Source organism: Dendrobates tinctorius, unplaced genomic scaffold, assembly GCF_039654945.1.
Source record: "Dendrobates tinctorius isolate UK_male_01 unplaced genomic scaffold, ASM3965494v1 ptg000024l, whole genome shotgun sequence".
Taxonomy (NCBI): domain Eukaryota; kingdom Metazoa; phylum Chordata; class Amphibia; order Anura; family Dendrobatidae; genus Dendrobates; species Dendrobates tinctorius.
The window spans coordinates 7137335-7153331 of record NW_027361692.1 but is presented as its reverse complement, the minus strand read 5'-3'; the positions used below and the strand labels follow the sequence as shown (position 1 = coordinate 7153331).

The 15997-nt window shown below is 43.5% G+C and overlaps 1 protein-coding gene across 1 annotated transcript in view; it reads left to right on the top strand.

The window, feature by feature from the left end:
- The window catches only part of CD109 (CD109 molecule), a 465421-nt gene that overhangs the window by 386964 nt on the left and 62460 nt on the right, over nucleotides 1-15997 (top strand). Inside the window, exon 26 of the mRNA XM_073569324.1 lies at nucleotides 3804-3969. Coding sequence (XP_073425425.1) covers nucleotides 3804-3969 — 166 coding nt within the window. The remainder of the gene's footprint in view (nucleotides 1-3803; nucleotides 3970-15997) is intronic.

Sequence of the window (15997 nt, the reverse complement as noted above, 5' to 3'; positions counted from 1 at the left end):
TTTATGTAGTTCCACATGTGGTAAAATTGATAAGACATCTTTATTATTCGGGTCTGTATGAATACAGCGATACCACATTTATATATTTTTTGTATGCTTTGCTCCTTTTACACAATAAAAACTATTTTATAGAAAAAAATAACTATTTTGCATCACTTTATTCTGAGAGCTATAACTTTTTTAGTTTTCCTCAGATGGAGCTGTATGGCAGCTTGTGTTTGCAGGACAAGATGATGTTCTAAGCAATACCATTTTTATTTACATTTGTCTTATTTTTTTAAGGCGTTAAATAGTGGGACAGTTTTATAGGTCGGATTGTTTGGGATGTGCCAATGCGAAACGTATATATATGCTGTGTGTGTGTATATATATAAATAATAATAATCTTTATTTATATAGCGCCAACATATTCCGCAGCGCTTTACAGTTTAACAGTTTCAAAACACAAGTCATAAGTAACAACATTAACAATACATTAATTAAAGCAAAATAAAACGACCCTGCTCATGTGAGCTTACAATCTACAGTGAGGTGGGGGAGATACAAAGTACAGGTGTGTATTTACAATGGTGTATTTACAATGATGGTCCAGCTGTCTTGAGGGATATTTATATAGTTTTATTTTTTTCAACATATTTTTGCAATTTTTACTTTAGTTTCTTTTGCTCTCTTACTTAGCCTCAGTGGTACTTTCACTTTTTCATTCTGATCACTTATAATGCATGGCAATGCACTAGCATTTTTTATTTTTCTTTTGGAGTAATGGCTTCTATTTGGCAGAGTGGCCTTTCAGCCCATGTTCATACAGCACTTGTTTCACTGTGGATATTGACATAATCTTACCAGCCTCCGCCATCATCTTAACAAGGTCTTTTGTCCTTGGTTTGATATGCACATGTCGGACCAAACCACGTTCATCTCTGGGACAAAGAACCAGTCTCCTTCCTGAGCAGTATGATGGCTGGACATTTCCATCTTGTTTGTACTTGCATATACTGTATTTTTTTTGGATTATAAGATGCACTTTTTTGCTCCAGATTTGGGGTAAAATGGGTGTGTGTCTAATAATTAAAATATACCTTACTGGCCGCAGTGGAGCAAGGTCCCAGGGTCGCTGCTGGAGGAGGTAAGAGTGGCACATTTCTGCAGGCCGCAGGCTGGGATGAGGGTGCTTGGAGGTACAACACTGCAGGTGTTCGGTGGTGTGAGGGCTCCACCGACATTTTGTGAAGGTCCGGGACCCCCACACTTCCATGGTTTACATTGCCGTGGACTCCGGGAAAATGGCTACCGGGGACAGGGCATGCACAGATGGAGATATCAGCACCAAGATCTCGGGAGATGAGATCTCAGTGTCAAGATCTCCATCTGCACATTTGCCACCCCCAGTGGCCATTTTCCCAGAGTCCACCGCAAAGTAAACCATGTAAGTACGGGGGTTCCGGGCTTTCACAAAATGTCGGTGGAGCCCCCGCACCACCAAACACCCACAGCGTCGCACATCTGAACACCCCTTTCTACCAGTCTGGGGTCCGCAGCATCGCCCCACTCCTGCCACTGCCAGCAGCGACCCTGGGACCCCGCTTCACCGCAGCTACCACCCCTGGTAAGACGCATGGATTGTAAAAAAGCACCGCCATTTTATTAAAACATTTTTTTTCCTATTTTTCTCCTCAAAATTTGGGGTGTGTCTCATAATCTAGTGTATCTTATAAACCGCAAAATACGGTAATTGTTTGTACAAATAAATGAGGCACCTTCAGGTACTTTGAAATTGTACTCAAGGATGAGCCAGACTTGTGCAAGTCCACAATTCTCTTCCTGATATCTTGTCTGATTTCTTGAAACTTTCCCATGATGCTTCACAAAACAGCAGTGTGTTTCAGGTGTACATTAAAATACATCCATAGGTGTCTCTAATTAACTCAGCTGTGGCAAAAAAACAGAAGCTTCCAAACACATGACATTATATGGGCAGTCCAGAATTGTTTAAAGGCATAGTAATCTTAGTGTATTTAAACTTTTGACTTTGCAGTAAGTAATAAAATGCCTTAAAATATTCTCTGTCTCATTATTCTGACATTTAGCAAATATTAATAATTATAGTAATCCTAATTGACCTAAAACGGAATAAGTTTATTCTGATTTCATGTCAGGTATTGAGAAAAACACACATATGTGTCTTTTTATACAGTGTATGTACATTTCTAGTTTCAACTGTATGTTGTCTGACCTATCCATACATCCAAGGTTGGTAAGTACCTTTAAAAGTGTAGACAATCTTTGTGGAGCACATACAGTGGCATGTAAAATATGGGCACCGCTTGTCAAAATTACTGTTATTGCGAACAGTTAAGCAAGTTGAAGATGAAATTATCTCTAAAAGGCCTAAAGTTAAAGATGACACATTTACTTTGCATTTTAGGCAAAAAATATATATATACAGTATATTGTAATTTTTTACATTTAATCTTGCTAAACTGCTCACAATAACAGTCATTTTGACTAGCGTTGTCCAAATTTTTACATGCCTCTGTATGTCAATCTCTGTCCCGCAGGCCAAATCAGGGTGAGTATTTGAACCGTGATGCCGGGCGGGTCCCCCTGGTATGTTTGGCTCACGATGCACTATGTGGGGCCATTAGGCTGTTTGTAGCACTATGTGGGGCCTATGATACTGCATAGAGCACTATGTGGGGCCTATTATACTGTATGGAACACTATGTGGAGCCATTATACTGTATGGAGCACTATGTGAGGCCACTTTACTGTATGGCAGGCAATGCAGGGCGCTGTGCATCATGGTTTATTATCCAAGGCTTTTTATCCTTTGTTATTACATATTTAAATTAGGCCATTGGACCATATGTTTTTCACTGCTCTTACATAACATATTATATTATTCCAATATTTTTTTTTCTAAGATCTATTAATTAATTTTCCTCCTTTCATGGTCTCTTCCAGTAATGATTTGAGTGCTATTTACTTGCAGATTATCACTCGCGGTGACAGGTTTACTTTAAGTAAAAACAATTAACACACTCTTCCCCAACATATAAAGAGGCCTTGTATTGATGTTTCTAATAGGTCCTTTCACTCCATGCTTACCCCATTGGTCGCTTGCACGCTGCCATGGTCAACTCATGACTCCAATTCCTGTCCTGCTTCCCTGTTTCCTTGAATAAATTTTTATATGTTTCATACATTTTTTGTTGGTTGGATTTCTTTGATCGCTTGTTTTTCTCTGTGATTTATTCTATTTTGCGATTATCCTTGTATAGATATCCCTCATTATAATCCCAATTTTTCACATTTATAGTCTAGGATTGGTATTTTTATATCTGATTGAATGGGATTGGTATCCTTAATATGGTTATGCATATAAAGAGGCCAGTAAGAGCTTCTGGTGGCAGGAAGATGAAACAACATGGCCCCTGTGTTATATGTGAATCCATATATGTATTGATTTTGAATAAACAATTTATTGAATATTGTGAGTCATGACTGTATCCAGTGAGTAAATATCCCTCAATGTTTCTACATTTGTCTCCACAATGACTTAGTTTGCATTTATAGGTAAAAGAAAACCCCATGCCATTGTCCATTTTGTGCACTGTAAATGGTGCATTGTATATGCCATTGTTGGCTGAACATCAAAGAACACTGATCCCATGCAGAGGAGAATTTCATTTAACTACTACTATAGTAAAACAAGTAAATGAAAGCTCCATGTGCTATTTCCAGTGAGGAGGGATTTTCTTCTCTACTTTTTGATGTAAAACAAATGTTTTTCACTCCTTTAGAATTCCTCTCAAATAACAGCTGCTGCAAATTACTTGGAGTCTCAAATGAATGAAGTCATCGCAGATAACTACACCCTCAGTCTTGTGACCTATGCATTATCATTGGTTGGAAGAAGTAAAGCTAAAGAGGGTCTGGACCTTCTGAACCACCGGGCAGAGCACAGTGGTAACTATTTTTTTAAAATTGTGGTTAGACACACATGTAGTAAAAAGTTAGTTGTGAAAAAGAATAATTTGAACTGATAGCAGCTTAACTCTGGAATTACAATCGTAGCATCATAGGGTCAATTACAGTCATACTGTGTGTCTTCTTAACATGAGCTTAATCCTCTTCCCAATGTGTGACTTACATGTACATCACATGCCAGGGAGTGGGCGTATGGAGTGAGCTCAGGAGCAGATGCCTGCTGTATTATATAGCCAGCATCTTCCTGTAACAGCAGCAACTGAAGCTAAGCTCTGATTGCTGCTGTTACTGCCCTAAATTCTACAGTTAATCTGACAGCAACATTTAAAATGTGTAATTCCAAAGGACGTTATTTTGTAGTGATTTCAAGGTGCCTGCCGATGGATTTTTGGGGACCTATTGAGGGTTCTGCATGTTGGTACTCCTGTGAAGCTGATCTACTCATAACAAGGAATCAAAGAATTGTTTGTAAATCTGAATGGTATCAATAAAGAATTTAATATATTGTATGTTAAAATGAATGGTGTAATTCAAAATTATAACTTTGCTGCAAGAAGCAAGCCCATATATTACTATGTTGAAGACAAAATAAGAAAGTTCTAACTCTTGGATGAGGGAGGTAAAAACAATGTAGCAAAAGCAAAAATTGGCAGCAGTGGGGAGGTTTTGAAGGGAGTTTTCTCAGATTACTGGTTAGACACTACAGCCATCAATCAGGAGCAGAGACGAGAGGATATGAAGCCCTTAAAGAGGTTGTCCGGTCCAAATCAATGTTTACAGCCCCTCTGTGTGACTGCAAACTTATGAATCCCCCAGTGCACACTGTTGTGAGTTCATTTTCCCCTTCGTCACTGAGGTCTGGTGAACTCCCTATTCTGGTAAAGGAAGGTAATGAGTAACACCAGAAGCACCAAAAATAACCCTTAAAATTTAGCTTTTAATTCAATGACTAAAAACATTAGTGAAAATGACTAAAAGAAGGAGTAGTAGAGGACAAAAAATGAAGGGAAAAAACTGTTTTAGTTCTCTTCAGTTATCACATAATGGGCCACCGGCTAAATTGCCCTAGTCAGCCCTAGTTTCACCCTTCCTAGCCGCGGAGGTTGGCACCCTAGTTGTAGACGATATGGCGTCCCCGCTCAACGTCGGTATCCCTAATGACCCCTACGTCTCCCTACATATACAAAAAGGGACACAAAAAAGGACCACACACACACTTATAATACCGAAAAAAGTATATAAAGAGACATGAATGGTCTCATAGATAATACTAAATTGCTATGAACTTATCTCGTAGTATTTCTAATGGTATGAAAACCCCAAAAGGAACTTATCTCGAAGTCAAAAAAATGATAGATGGGGTTAATATCCGGCAGCTTAGAGAAGGACTTATCTCGTAGTCACAAAAATGCTAATAAGCTGCAAATGGCAGACCCAATTACCAGATAGCAAAACTATTAAAAAACGGCTACAAGAAAATTCAATGAAAAGTACATATACTGATATATTTGTCCGGAACCCCGGACACACATTGGAAAGTAGTACAAAAATTGTACATTAGAGGCAGTGAAAAAGCAGCCTATGTAGCACATACGGCGGCCATTACCTTGCAAGTGAGGGTAAAAATCACCCTAATTCACAGGAATACAATATTCAGCTCAAATCCAATATCGATGCATAGAGCAAAACACACCAAAATGTGCTACCTTACAAAAATCGTATATAAAAAATAAGGCTACCATATTCATCTCTGATTATACAGCGTGGTACACCAATATTCAAGTAGCAATGCATACAAAGTCACATAGCATAATTGCTCAGTAGATTAAATCTGAATAGATAGTACCACCGAGGGATCTGCCAAAAATAATGTACAACATTATACTTATCAGCCACTTGATGCATATGGAAACCCGACACGTTTCCCCCTCTTAGTCCGCTGAGGGTTCATCAGGGGTCAAAAAGTGGGGTCTCATTACCCCTGGCCGAGAGAGCAATACAGTGTGCGGCACTTCGAGATAAGTTCCTTTTGGGGTTTTCATACCATTAGAAATACTACGAGATAAGTTCATAGCAATTTAGTATTATCTATGAGACCATTCATGTCTCTTTATATACTTTTTTCGGTATTATAAGTGTGTGTGTGGTCCTTTTTTGTGTCCCTTTTTGTATATGTAGGGAGACGTAGGGGTCATTAGGGATACCGACGTTGAGCGGGGGCGCCATATCGTCTACAACTAGGGTGCCAACCTCCGCGGCTAGGAAGGGTGAAACTAGGGCTGACTAGGGCAATTTAGCCGGTGGCCCATTATGCGATAACTGAAGAGAACTAAAACAGTTTTTTCCCTTCATTTTTTGTCCTCTACTACTCCTTCTTTTAGTCATTTTCACTAAAGTTTTTAGTCATTGAATTAAAAGCTAAATTTTAGGGGTTATTTTTGGTGCTTCTGGTGTTACTACTGAATATATAATCCCATTGATTAGTTCTGAGGTCTGTTTTTTAAAGGAAGGTAATTAGCCTGATTATCAGGCACCTGAGACTAATGAGGATGACTGGCTGAGTGGAGTCACTGACTGGATATAAGGCTGCCGACGCCCTTCTGCCCTGTGGGTGATTTCTCTGTGGACTTCTAGGACACCAGTCTGATTCCTGCTTCCCTAAAGCTAAGTTTTCTGCTTTGCCTGTTTGCATTTATGTTTTGTTTTTGTTTTCCTTGCTTTTCTGGATTCTGCCATTCCCTGCTGGGGTGAGCTGAATCTCCTTTTGCTTGTAGCTCTGTCTTCAGAATATTCCTGAGTACTGACATAGCTTTTTTGAAGCCTAGCGTCTTCAGGGCCTTTTTCACTGTCAGTCTGTTGGCTCTTATTTTCATAGGGTTTTTCACGGATTGCAGACAGCAGCCTTCCTGTCCTTTCCTATCTAGGTAGTTTGGGCCCCGTCTTTGCTCAGTCTATCTTTCTGTCTGTGTTAGTGTTTTCATCTTGCTTCACCGCCATTATATGTTGGGGGCTGCCTATTGCTTTGGGGTCTGCTCTGGGGCAGTTTAGTTTTCCCCTTTCTTTCTGTAGGCCTATTTAATTCTCCGGCTGTGATCGAGGGGTCTAGGGCATCGTAGGAACCCCCCACAGCTACTGTTAGTTGTTGTGATAGGATCAGGGGTCTGCAATCCGATAGCTGCCAACTGCTCTGGTTTTCTGGACTTAACTAGCATTTCTGTTTTTGCCTCCTACGGTGACTCAATCATAACAGAATCACCCGCCATACCGCAGATCCTAGGGTACTCAATAGCAGGAAAGAATTGTGTTAAAAAAAAAAAAAAAAAAAGTGTGTATATTCTTTCCTCTATATCTCTGAGGCCGTAGGGGGAATTTTTTTTTCTCTCAATGGAGATAAAGCAATTGTCTGATCGTGTGGAGCAGCTCGCTGCAGAAGTGCGGGGAATTTCTGCCTACCTTGCTTCTTCGCATGCTGTTGAACCAAAGATCCCTACACCTGATGTATTTTTTGGGGATCGATCTAAATTTTTGAGTTTCAAAAATAATTGTAAATTGTTTTTTGCCTTGAAGCCTAACTCGTCAGGGAGCTCTGCACAGCAGGTTAAAATTGTCATCTCTTTGCTGCATGGCGATCCCCAGGATTGGGCGTTTTCTTTGAAACCAGATGATCCAATTCTGACTAATGTGAACGCATTCTTTCAAGCTTTGGGGTTGTTGTATGACGAGCCTAATGCTATTGATCAGGCTGAAAAGACCCTGTTGGCATAAAACCAGGGTCGAGATTCTGCAGAGTTGTACTGTCAAAAGTTCCGAAAGTGGGCGGTCCTTACTACCTGGAATGATAATGCCTTGGCTGCTCTCTTTCGGAAGGGTTTGTCAGAAGCCGTAAAAGATACTATGGTGGGATTTCCTGTTCCCTCTGGTCTGGACGATTCTATGTCATTAGCCATTCAGGTTGATCGGCGTTTACGTGAACGCAGGATTGCACGAGAGGTGTTGCCACCGGTTGAACAGACGTCTGAACCTATGCAATGTGATAGAGTTTTGTCTAAGGCGCAACGTCAGGAGTTCAGAAGGCGTAATAAGCTGTGTTTTTTCTGTGGAGATGCCTCGCATATTATTTCTGTTTGTCCTAAACGAGAGAAACGCTTTGCACACACGTTTTCTGTTGATGGTGTTCAACCTAAGTTTCTTCTGGCAATTACTCTGATCTACTCCCTGTCCACATTTTCCGCCAAGGCTTTTGTGGATTCGGGAGCAGCGCTAAACCTAATGGACTTGGATTTTGCTAAACGTTGTGGATTTCCGATGACACCTCTGCAGACGCCTATCCCTTTGAGGGGGATTGATGCTACTCCTTTGGCTAAAAATAAACCTCAGTTTTGGACCCAGGTGGTCATGCGGGTCACCCCAGACCACCAAGAAAATTGCAGATTTTTGGTGTTGCATGGTCTGCATGATGCCGTTGTTCTGGGGTTTCCCTGGTTGCAAATTCATAATCCAGTTTTGGATTGGAAGTCTGTGTCTGTGGTGAGTTGGGGTTGTCGGTGTGCCTTTAGTGAAGCTCCGTTTGTTTCCACCTCTCCTCAGTCGCATGATGTTCCTGACTATTTGGCGGACTTTTATGATGTATTTAGTGAGAATGAGTCTGCGTCCTTGCCTCCTCATAGGAGTTATGACTGTGCAATTGAACTAAGCCTGGGGTGTAAATTTCCCAAGGGTCGGCTCTTCAATTTATCTGTACCCGAGCACGAGGCCATGCGGTCCTTTATTAAGGAGGCGTTGGAGAAGGGTCATATTAGACCATCCTCTTCACGCTTAGATGCCGGTTTTTTTTTTGTGGCCAAAAAGGATGGTTCTTTAAGGCCTTGTATTGATTATTGTGCCCTCAATAAAATTACTATTAAATATCAGTATCCGTTACCCCTGATTTCGGATCTATTCTCTAGAGTTAGAGGTGCTTGCTGGTTTACCAAGCTTGACCTCAGGGGGGCGTATAATCTTATCCGCATTAAGCAGGGGGATGAATGGAAGACGGCATTTAATACTCCGGAGGGACATTTTGAGTACCTGGTGATGCCTTTTGGGCTCACTAATGCCCCTTCTGTCTTCCAGTGCTTCATGAATGATATTTTCCGAGACTTTGTCGATAAATTTTTGATTATCTATCTGGATGATATTTTGATCTTCTCCAAGGATTGGGATTCTCATGTGGAACATATTCAGACTGTGTTCCGGATCTTGAGGGAGAATTCCCTGTATGTCAAAGGATCGAAATGCCTTTTTGGAGTACAGAGGATTTCATTTTTGGGATTTATTTTGTCTCCGTCAACTATTGAAATGGACCCGGCCAAGGTACAGGCCATTTATGATTGGGTTCAGCCCACTTCTTTGAAGGCCCTCCAGAAGTTTTTGGGTTTTGCTAATTTTTATCGGAAATTTATAGCAAAATTTTCTAGTATTGACAAGCCATTGACTGATCTGACTAAGAAGGGTGCTGATGTGTTGAATTGGTCTCCGGAGGCTGTTGCTTCCTTTCAGGAGCTGAAGCGAAGATTACCTCCGCCCCGGTTTTGCGGCAACCTGATGTCTCACTCCCGTTCCAGGTAGAGGTGGATGCTTCTGAGATTGGTGCAGGAGCTGTTTTGTCCCAAAAGGATCCTGTAACATCTGAAATGAATCCCTGTGCTTTCTTTTCCTGAAAGTTCTCTCCATCTGAACGTAACTATGATGTGGGGAATCGGGAACTGTTGGCCATGAAATGGGCATTTGAGGAGTGGAGACATTGGTTGGAGGGAGCTAAACATCAAGTTGTGGTCCTCACTGACCACAAGAATTTGATTTACCTAGAGTCGGCTAAACGCTTGAACCTTAGACAGGCTAGGTGGGCCTTGTTTTTTACACGTTTTGATTTTGTGGTCTCTTTTCTTCCTGGAACTAAGAATGTCAAGGCAGACGCCCTCTCTAGGGGTTTCTTTGCTGATTCTCCTGTGGTGACCAAGCCTGCTACCATCTTAGGCGAAGGGGTAGTTCTTTCTGCCATCTCGCCCGATTTGAGACTTGCTCTGCAAGAGTTCCAGGAGGACAAACCTGAGCGTTGTCCCAGTGGAAAGTTGTATGTTCCTGACCAGTGGAGGAAGAGAGTGATGTCTGAAGTTCATTGCTCTGCATTGGCTGGTCATCCAGGTATTTTTGGTACTAGAGATCTGGTGAGTCGCTCTTTTTGGTGGCCCACCTTGTCTCATGATGTCAGGAATTTTGCGCAGTCCTGTGGGACGTGCTCCCGGTCTAAATCTTGTTCTCGCTTTAGTGGGTTGTTGATGCCTTTGCCGGTCCCCAGGAGGCCATGGACCCATATTTCAATGGATTTCATCTCTGATATGCCGGTCTCTCAAAGAATGACTGTTATTTGGGTGATTTGTGATAGGTTCTCTAAGATGGTTCATCTTGTACCACTCCCTAAGTTGCCATCTTCCTCTGAGTTGGTGCCCCTGTTTTTGCAACAGGTGGTTCGCTTGCACGGGATTCCTGAGAACTTTGTATCTGACAGAGGAGTTCAGTTTGTGTCTAGATTTTGGAGGACTTTCTGTTCCAAGCTGGGAATTCAGTTGTCCTTCTCTGCTTTTCACCCTCAGACCAATGGGCAGACAGAGAGAACAAACCAGACCTTGGAGTCGTATTTGAGATGTTTTATTTCCGCTGGTCAGGATGATTGGGTTTCATTTTTGCCCTTGGCCGAATTTGCTTTAAATAATAGAGCTAGTTCTGCCACTTTGATGTCACCTTTTTTTTTGAACTTTGGGTTTCATCCTCGATTTTCTTCAGGGCAGGTGGAGCCTTCTGCCTGCCCAGGTGTTGACACTGTGGTGGAGAGAATGCACCAGATCTGGGACCAAGTGGTGGATAAGTTATCTCTCTCCCAGGAAAAGGCCCAGCGGTTTTCCAATCGACATAGGACCATTGGTCCCCAGTTTAAGGTTGGTGATATGGTGTGGTTATCATCAAAAAATATTGCTATGAAGGTGGCTTCTCCTAAGTTTAAGCCTAGATTTATTGGACCTTACAAGATTGTGGAGATTATTAATCCGGTCACTTTTCGTTTGGCTCTTCCTGTCACATTTAAAATCCATAATGTGTTCCATAAGTCCTTGTTGAAGAGGTTTGTTGAACCAGTTGTTCCTGGGGTGGCACCTCCAGACCCTGTATTGGTTGAAGGTAACATGGAATATGAGGTAGAGAAAATACTGGATTCCCGTCTGGCTAGACGGAGACTCCAGTATTTGGTTAAGTGGAAGGGTTATGGTCAGGAGGATAATTCCTGGGTCTCTGCCTCTGATATTCATGCCAAAAGATTGGTGCGTGCCTTTCATCGGGCTCACCCTGATCGCCCTGGTGGTGTAGTTGAGGGTTCGGTGACCCCTCCTCAAGGGGGAGGTACTGTTGTGAGTTCATTTTCCCCTTCGTCACTGAGGTCTGGTGAACTCCCTATTCTGGTAAAGGAAGGTAATGAGCCTGATTATCAGGCACCTGAGACTAATGAGGATGACTGGCTGAGTGGAGTCACTGACTGGATATAAGGCTGCCGACGCCCTTCTGCCCTGTGGGTGATTTCTCTGTGGACTTCTAGGACACCAGTCTGATTCCTGCTTCCCTAAAGCTAAGTTTTCTGCTTTGCCTGTTTGCATTTATGTTTTGTTTTTGTTTTCCTTGCTTTTCTGGATTCTGCCATTCCCTGCTGGGGTGAGCTGAATCTCCTTTTGCTTGTAGCTCTGTCTTCAGAATATTCCTGAGTACTGACATAGCTTTTTTGAAGCCTAGCGTCTTCAGGGCCTTTTTCACTGTCAGTCTGTTGGCTCTTATTTTCATAGGGTTTTTCACGGATTGCAGACAGCAGCCTTCCTGTCCTTTCCTATCTAGGTAGTTTGGGCCCCGTCTTTGCTCAGTCTATCTTTCTGTCTGTGTTAGGCTACTTTCACACATCAGGTTTTCGGCGTCAGGCGCGATCCGGCATCGTGCCGGAATGCCGGATCCGGCAAATGTTTTGTAAAACCTGAAGTGCCGGATCCGTTTTTCTGCCCATCCGTCTTGTTCTTGACAGACAAAACCGGATCCGTCTCATCCGGTTCATCCGTTTTTCTATCCGTTTTTCTATCCGTTTTTCGACGGATTACGCCGGATCCGGTTTTTTAAATTGACCCTTGTGGCCTTCCGAACGGGATTGGCTACTGGAAAACTAGATATAGCATGTTCCTACAGCCCTTCTTTGACAGGTTGTAGAGAAGAAAGTGCAGGTTGCAGAGAAGAGCAAGTTACTGGCGAAGATGGATGTTGTCATTGGAAATATTACCACTAGAAGTTCTGTGACGGTTTCAGGGACAATTTTCCACTATACTTTATGTCACCTCAAGGCAGAGTACACTGGGATGACAGAGTGTGAAAGATTTGTGCCCTAAACTTGTGTACCTTCTGGACCAACAGTATATACCTTTGCCAACCAAAGTTGGCTATCTTGTCATGGTCTTACTATTTTTACCTTTAGGCCACAGGTGTGTACCTGGTTGTGTTTTATGCAAAGTATTTCACCTTTTAACAAAAGTTGTGTACATTGGTAGGAAATCACCAACAATGAACACAACTTTTTAGGTGAAATACTTTGCTTCAAACACAACCAGGAACACAACTGTGGCAAAAAGCTAAAATTTACCCACAGTTATATACCTGGTTTTGAATACCTTTTTACCTTTGAAATACCCTGTATTTAACCTTTTTTTAAAACATAGTTCGCCGCAGAAAGAAATGACAGACAACCATTGTGAAACGATAATTTAACTTTTATTTAAATTTTTTTTTTTTTGTAAAATGTTTTTAAAGTGCAAAAAACTTTTTTAATAAAGGTTTTAAACCCAATGGGCATTTTTATTACAAAAAACACACATTACAAATCTGTGTACTGTGGGATGGAAATACTGCTGGAGGGGCTGCGGGACACTTCGACACTGGGTGTGTGGAGAGAGGACTGGGATCGTGGTGGGGAAGGAACAGTTAGAGGTGAAGGTGTGGAAAAAGCTACAGAATGGGTGGACATGTGGGAGGCAGAAGAGGTGGTGGGCGGTGGAGTGGAGGGTTGGGCAGGGACTGTAGGAGCAGATGATGTTGATGGAAAGTTGTATGGGGAAGGAGTTTGGTACGGGGAAGGAGTTTGGTACGGGGCAGGTTGCTGGAAGTGGGGAGATGTCTGGTACTGGGGAGGTTGCTGGTACTGGTGAGGTTGCTGGTATGTAATAGGAGGGGTAGGATGGAAAGTGGCTGGAGGGGGTGCAGATGTAATAGGAGGGGGAGGATGGAAAGTGGCTGGAGGGGGTGCAGATGTAATAGGAGGGGGAGGATGGAAAGTGGCTGGAGGGGGTGCAGGTGGAGGAACTACAGTGGTGGGAGGTGGAGGTTGGGAGGTAACCTGCTGTAGAGCACCGTGGCACGAATGCATTACATGCATCTGCTGGGTAGGAGATAGTGTTGCCATGCGCTCCACAACAGACCTGAAAAAGGTGTGGTTTGGCGAAGATCTTGCTTCTGAATGCATGGTGTGCAGAAGTGTCTTCACCTCCAGAATGCTGGAGTTGATCTGCTGAAAGCCTGCGGAGATTTGCTCTGACAAGACTTTGAGACAGTTCTGGAAAGATGCATTCAGATGCAAGAACTCTTGCGCATAACTCTTTTCCTGACCCCTCTGCCGCTGCCGCCCAGTACCCGCAGGTGTACTAGAGGTGGCAGGGGCAGAAGGGTGGGGTAAAGGGAAAGCGATCTCCTCACCAGCAGCTTCATGTAATGTAGGCGGCCACGATGCTCCTGTGCTGGTGGATGGGACAGATGGGTCAAATGTGTGGGAAGGCTGGGAAGGTGCAGATGTACCGGGGCGGTCGAAGTGTCCCTCGGTGCCGGTCTCCTCAGGGATCGCCTCAGAAGGGTCCAATCGTGCAGGCTCCCGAGTGCTGCTCACCGTGCTGTGTAATAAAGAGAAAAAAAAACAATTAAAATACTGACATGGTATGGCCCTGGCTGAAAAAAAAAAGTTACATCTAACATTTTTTTCACATGTGGTGTGTAATATTTACCTTCTGGTGAGCATTGTTTCCCGGAGGAACGACAGGGCTTGTGCGTACTTGTACTTGCTCCTGCGTCCTCCAGATCCACTCGGGGCCCGCATCTCTTTATTGAACTCCTTCTTGAAACGATCCCTCACAGACCGCCACCGATTCACAATTCTGTTCCCTGAAACGAGAAAGGAGTGGTTAGTATACAACATCAGTGTTTCACAAACTCCAGTCCTCATGGTCCCCAGGGGTCATGTTTTCAGGATTTCCATAGTAAATAGAAATCCTGAACACATGATCCGTGGGGACCACGAGGACTGGAGTTCGGGAAACACTGGTTTACATCAAGCAACCGGTACTGTATATACTTACGCTCTTTAATCTGGGCCCGAGCTTCGAGGTCCTCCCAGCGGCCCACAAGGAGAGAACAGATTTCCTCCCAGAGTCGTCGGGTAACGATCAGGTCAGCATGGCGGCGGTCAGCCATATTCCAGAGCGGCTCCCTTTCTCTGACGAGATCGATGAGGCGGTCCACATCAATCCCTCCATCCTCACCGTCAGAGTCGGGAGCACGCTGTGAAGGCTGTTAAAGAAAAAGACAAAAATAAAATAATTAGCCTCCACAAAAGAAATGAAATAAAAAGTGCAAAAAAACAAAGCAAAAATATTTATACTTACACGCTGGTGACCGCCGCGTTGCTGTCGCCGACGACCCTGGGAGGCACTGCGAGGACCTCTTGGCCGAGCACCAGATTGGGAAGACTAGAGAAGAAAACAAAAAATGTTATGTCTTTGGATGTAGGCATTTGTTTGCTGTGTGTGGTCTGCAGAACATTGTTTTCTATGTGTTGTGTGTAGTGTGATGTTGTGTTTCTGCGTTTGATGCAAAAAACTTACCAATTGTGAGCCCACTCCAGGTGTCTGTCCACCCCTTCCTTCTTCTTCTGGGAGCTCCTCTTCATCTTGTGATTCCTGTTTTGAAATAAAAGTCAATGAATAGACATATATTACAGAGATGATGGATTTTGGAAATAAAAACTTACCGTCAAACGCTGACGATGCGAGGGAGGGCTCCCAGAAGAATATGTGCTGTCCTGTTGATGGCCAGACTCCATGGCTGTGGGTATTGCTGCTGCTGTTGCTGCTGCCAGTGATGCCATTTCTGCTGCTGCTGCTGCTGCTGCTGCATCTCTTTGGCGGCTGTTGAATAAAGAGAAACAAAGGGCCAATGAATATCTTGATATTCCATGGCCCTAGTTTGGATGAATGGGGATTTGATAATTACCGTCTCTCATCTGCTGCTGGACTCCCCTCCTCAGCATGTTCCATTTGCTGCTCCATTTGGGGTGGTGCTGATGGTGCTGCTGCTGCAGATGTCTGCTGCCTTCTCCTGCTCCTGGTTCTTGGCTTGGGTGGCATGTTGGGTGTGGCTGAGGGTCCCATTGTCTTGCTTTTATATATCTCCTGTGGGCAGAGCTACTGAGCATGCTCAGACCAAAAAACCGGATCCGGCGCATTGCGGCGCTCATAGGCTTTCATTGTGTGAAAAAGCCGGACGCGCCGGATCCGGCGTGTCCGGCTTTTTCGCCGGAGACAAAAAACGTTACAGTAGACGTTTTTTCCAGACGCCGGATCGCGACACATTGCCGAATCCGGCGAAAACCGGATGAAACGCATGGCCATCCGGCGCGATCCGGCGCAAATGCAAGTCAATGGGGGGGAAACCGGATCCGGCATTGCATTTCGCCGGATCCGGTTTCTGTCAAAAGCGCCGGATCGCGCCTGACGGCGAAAACCTGATGTGTGAAAGAGGCCTTAGTGTTTTCATCTTGCTTCACCGTCATTATATGTTGGGGGCTGCCTATTGCTTTGGGGTCTGCTCTGGGGCAGTTTAGATTTCCCCTTTCTTTCTGTAGGCC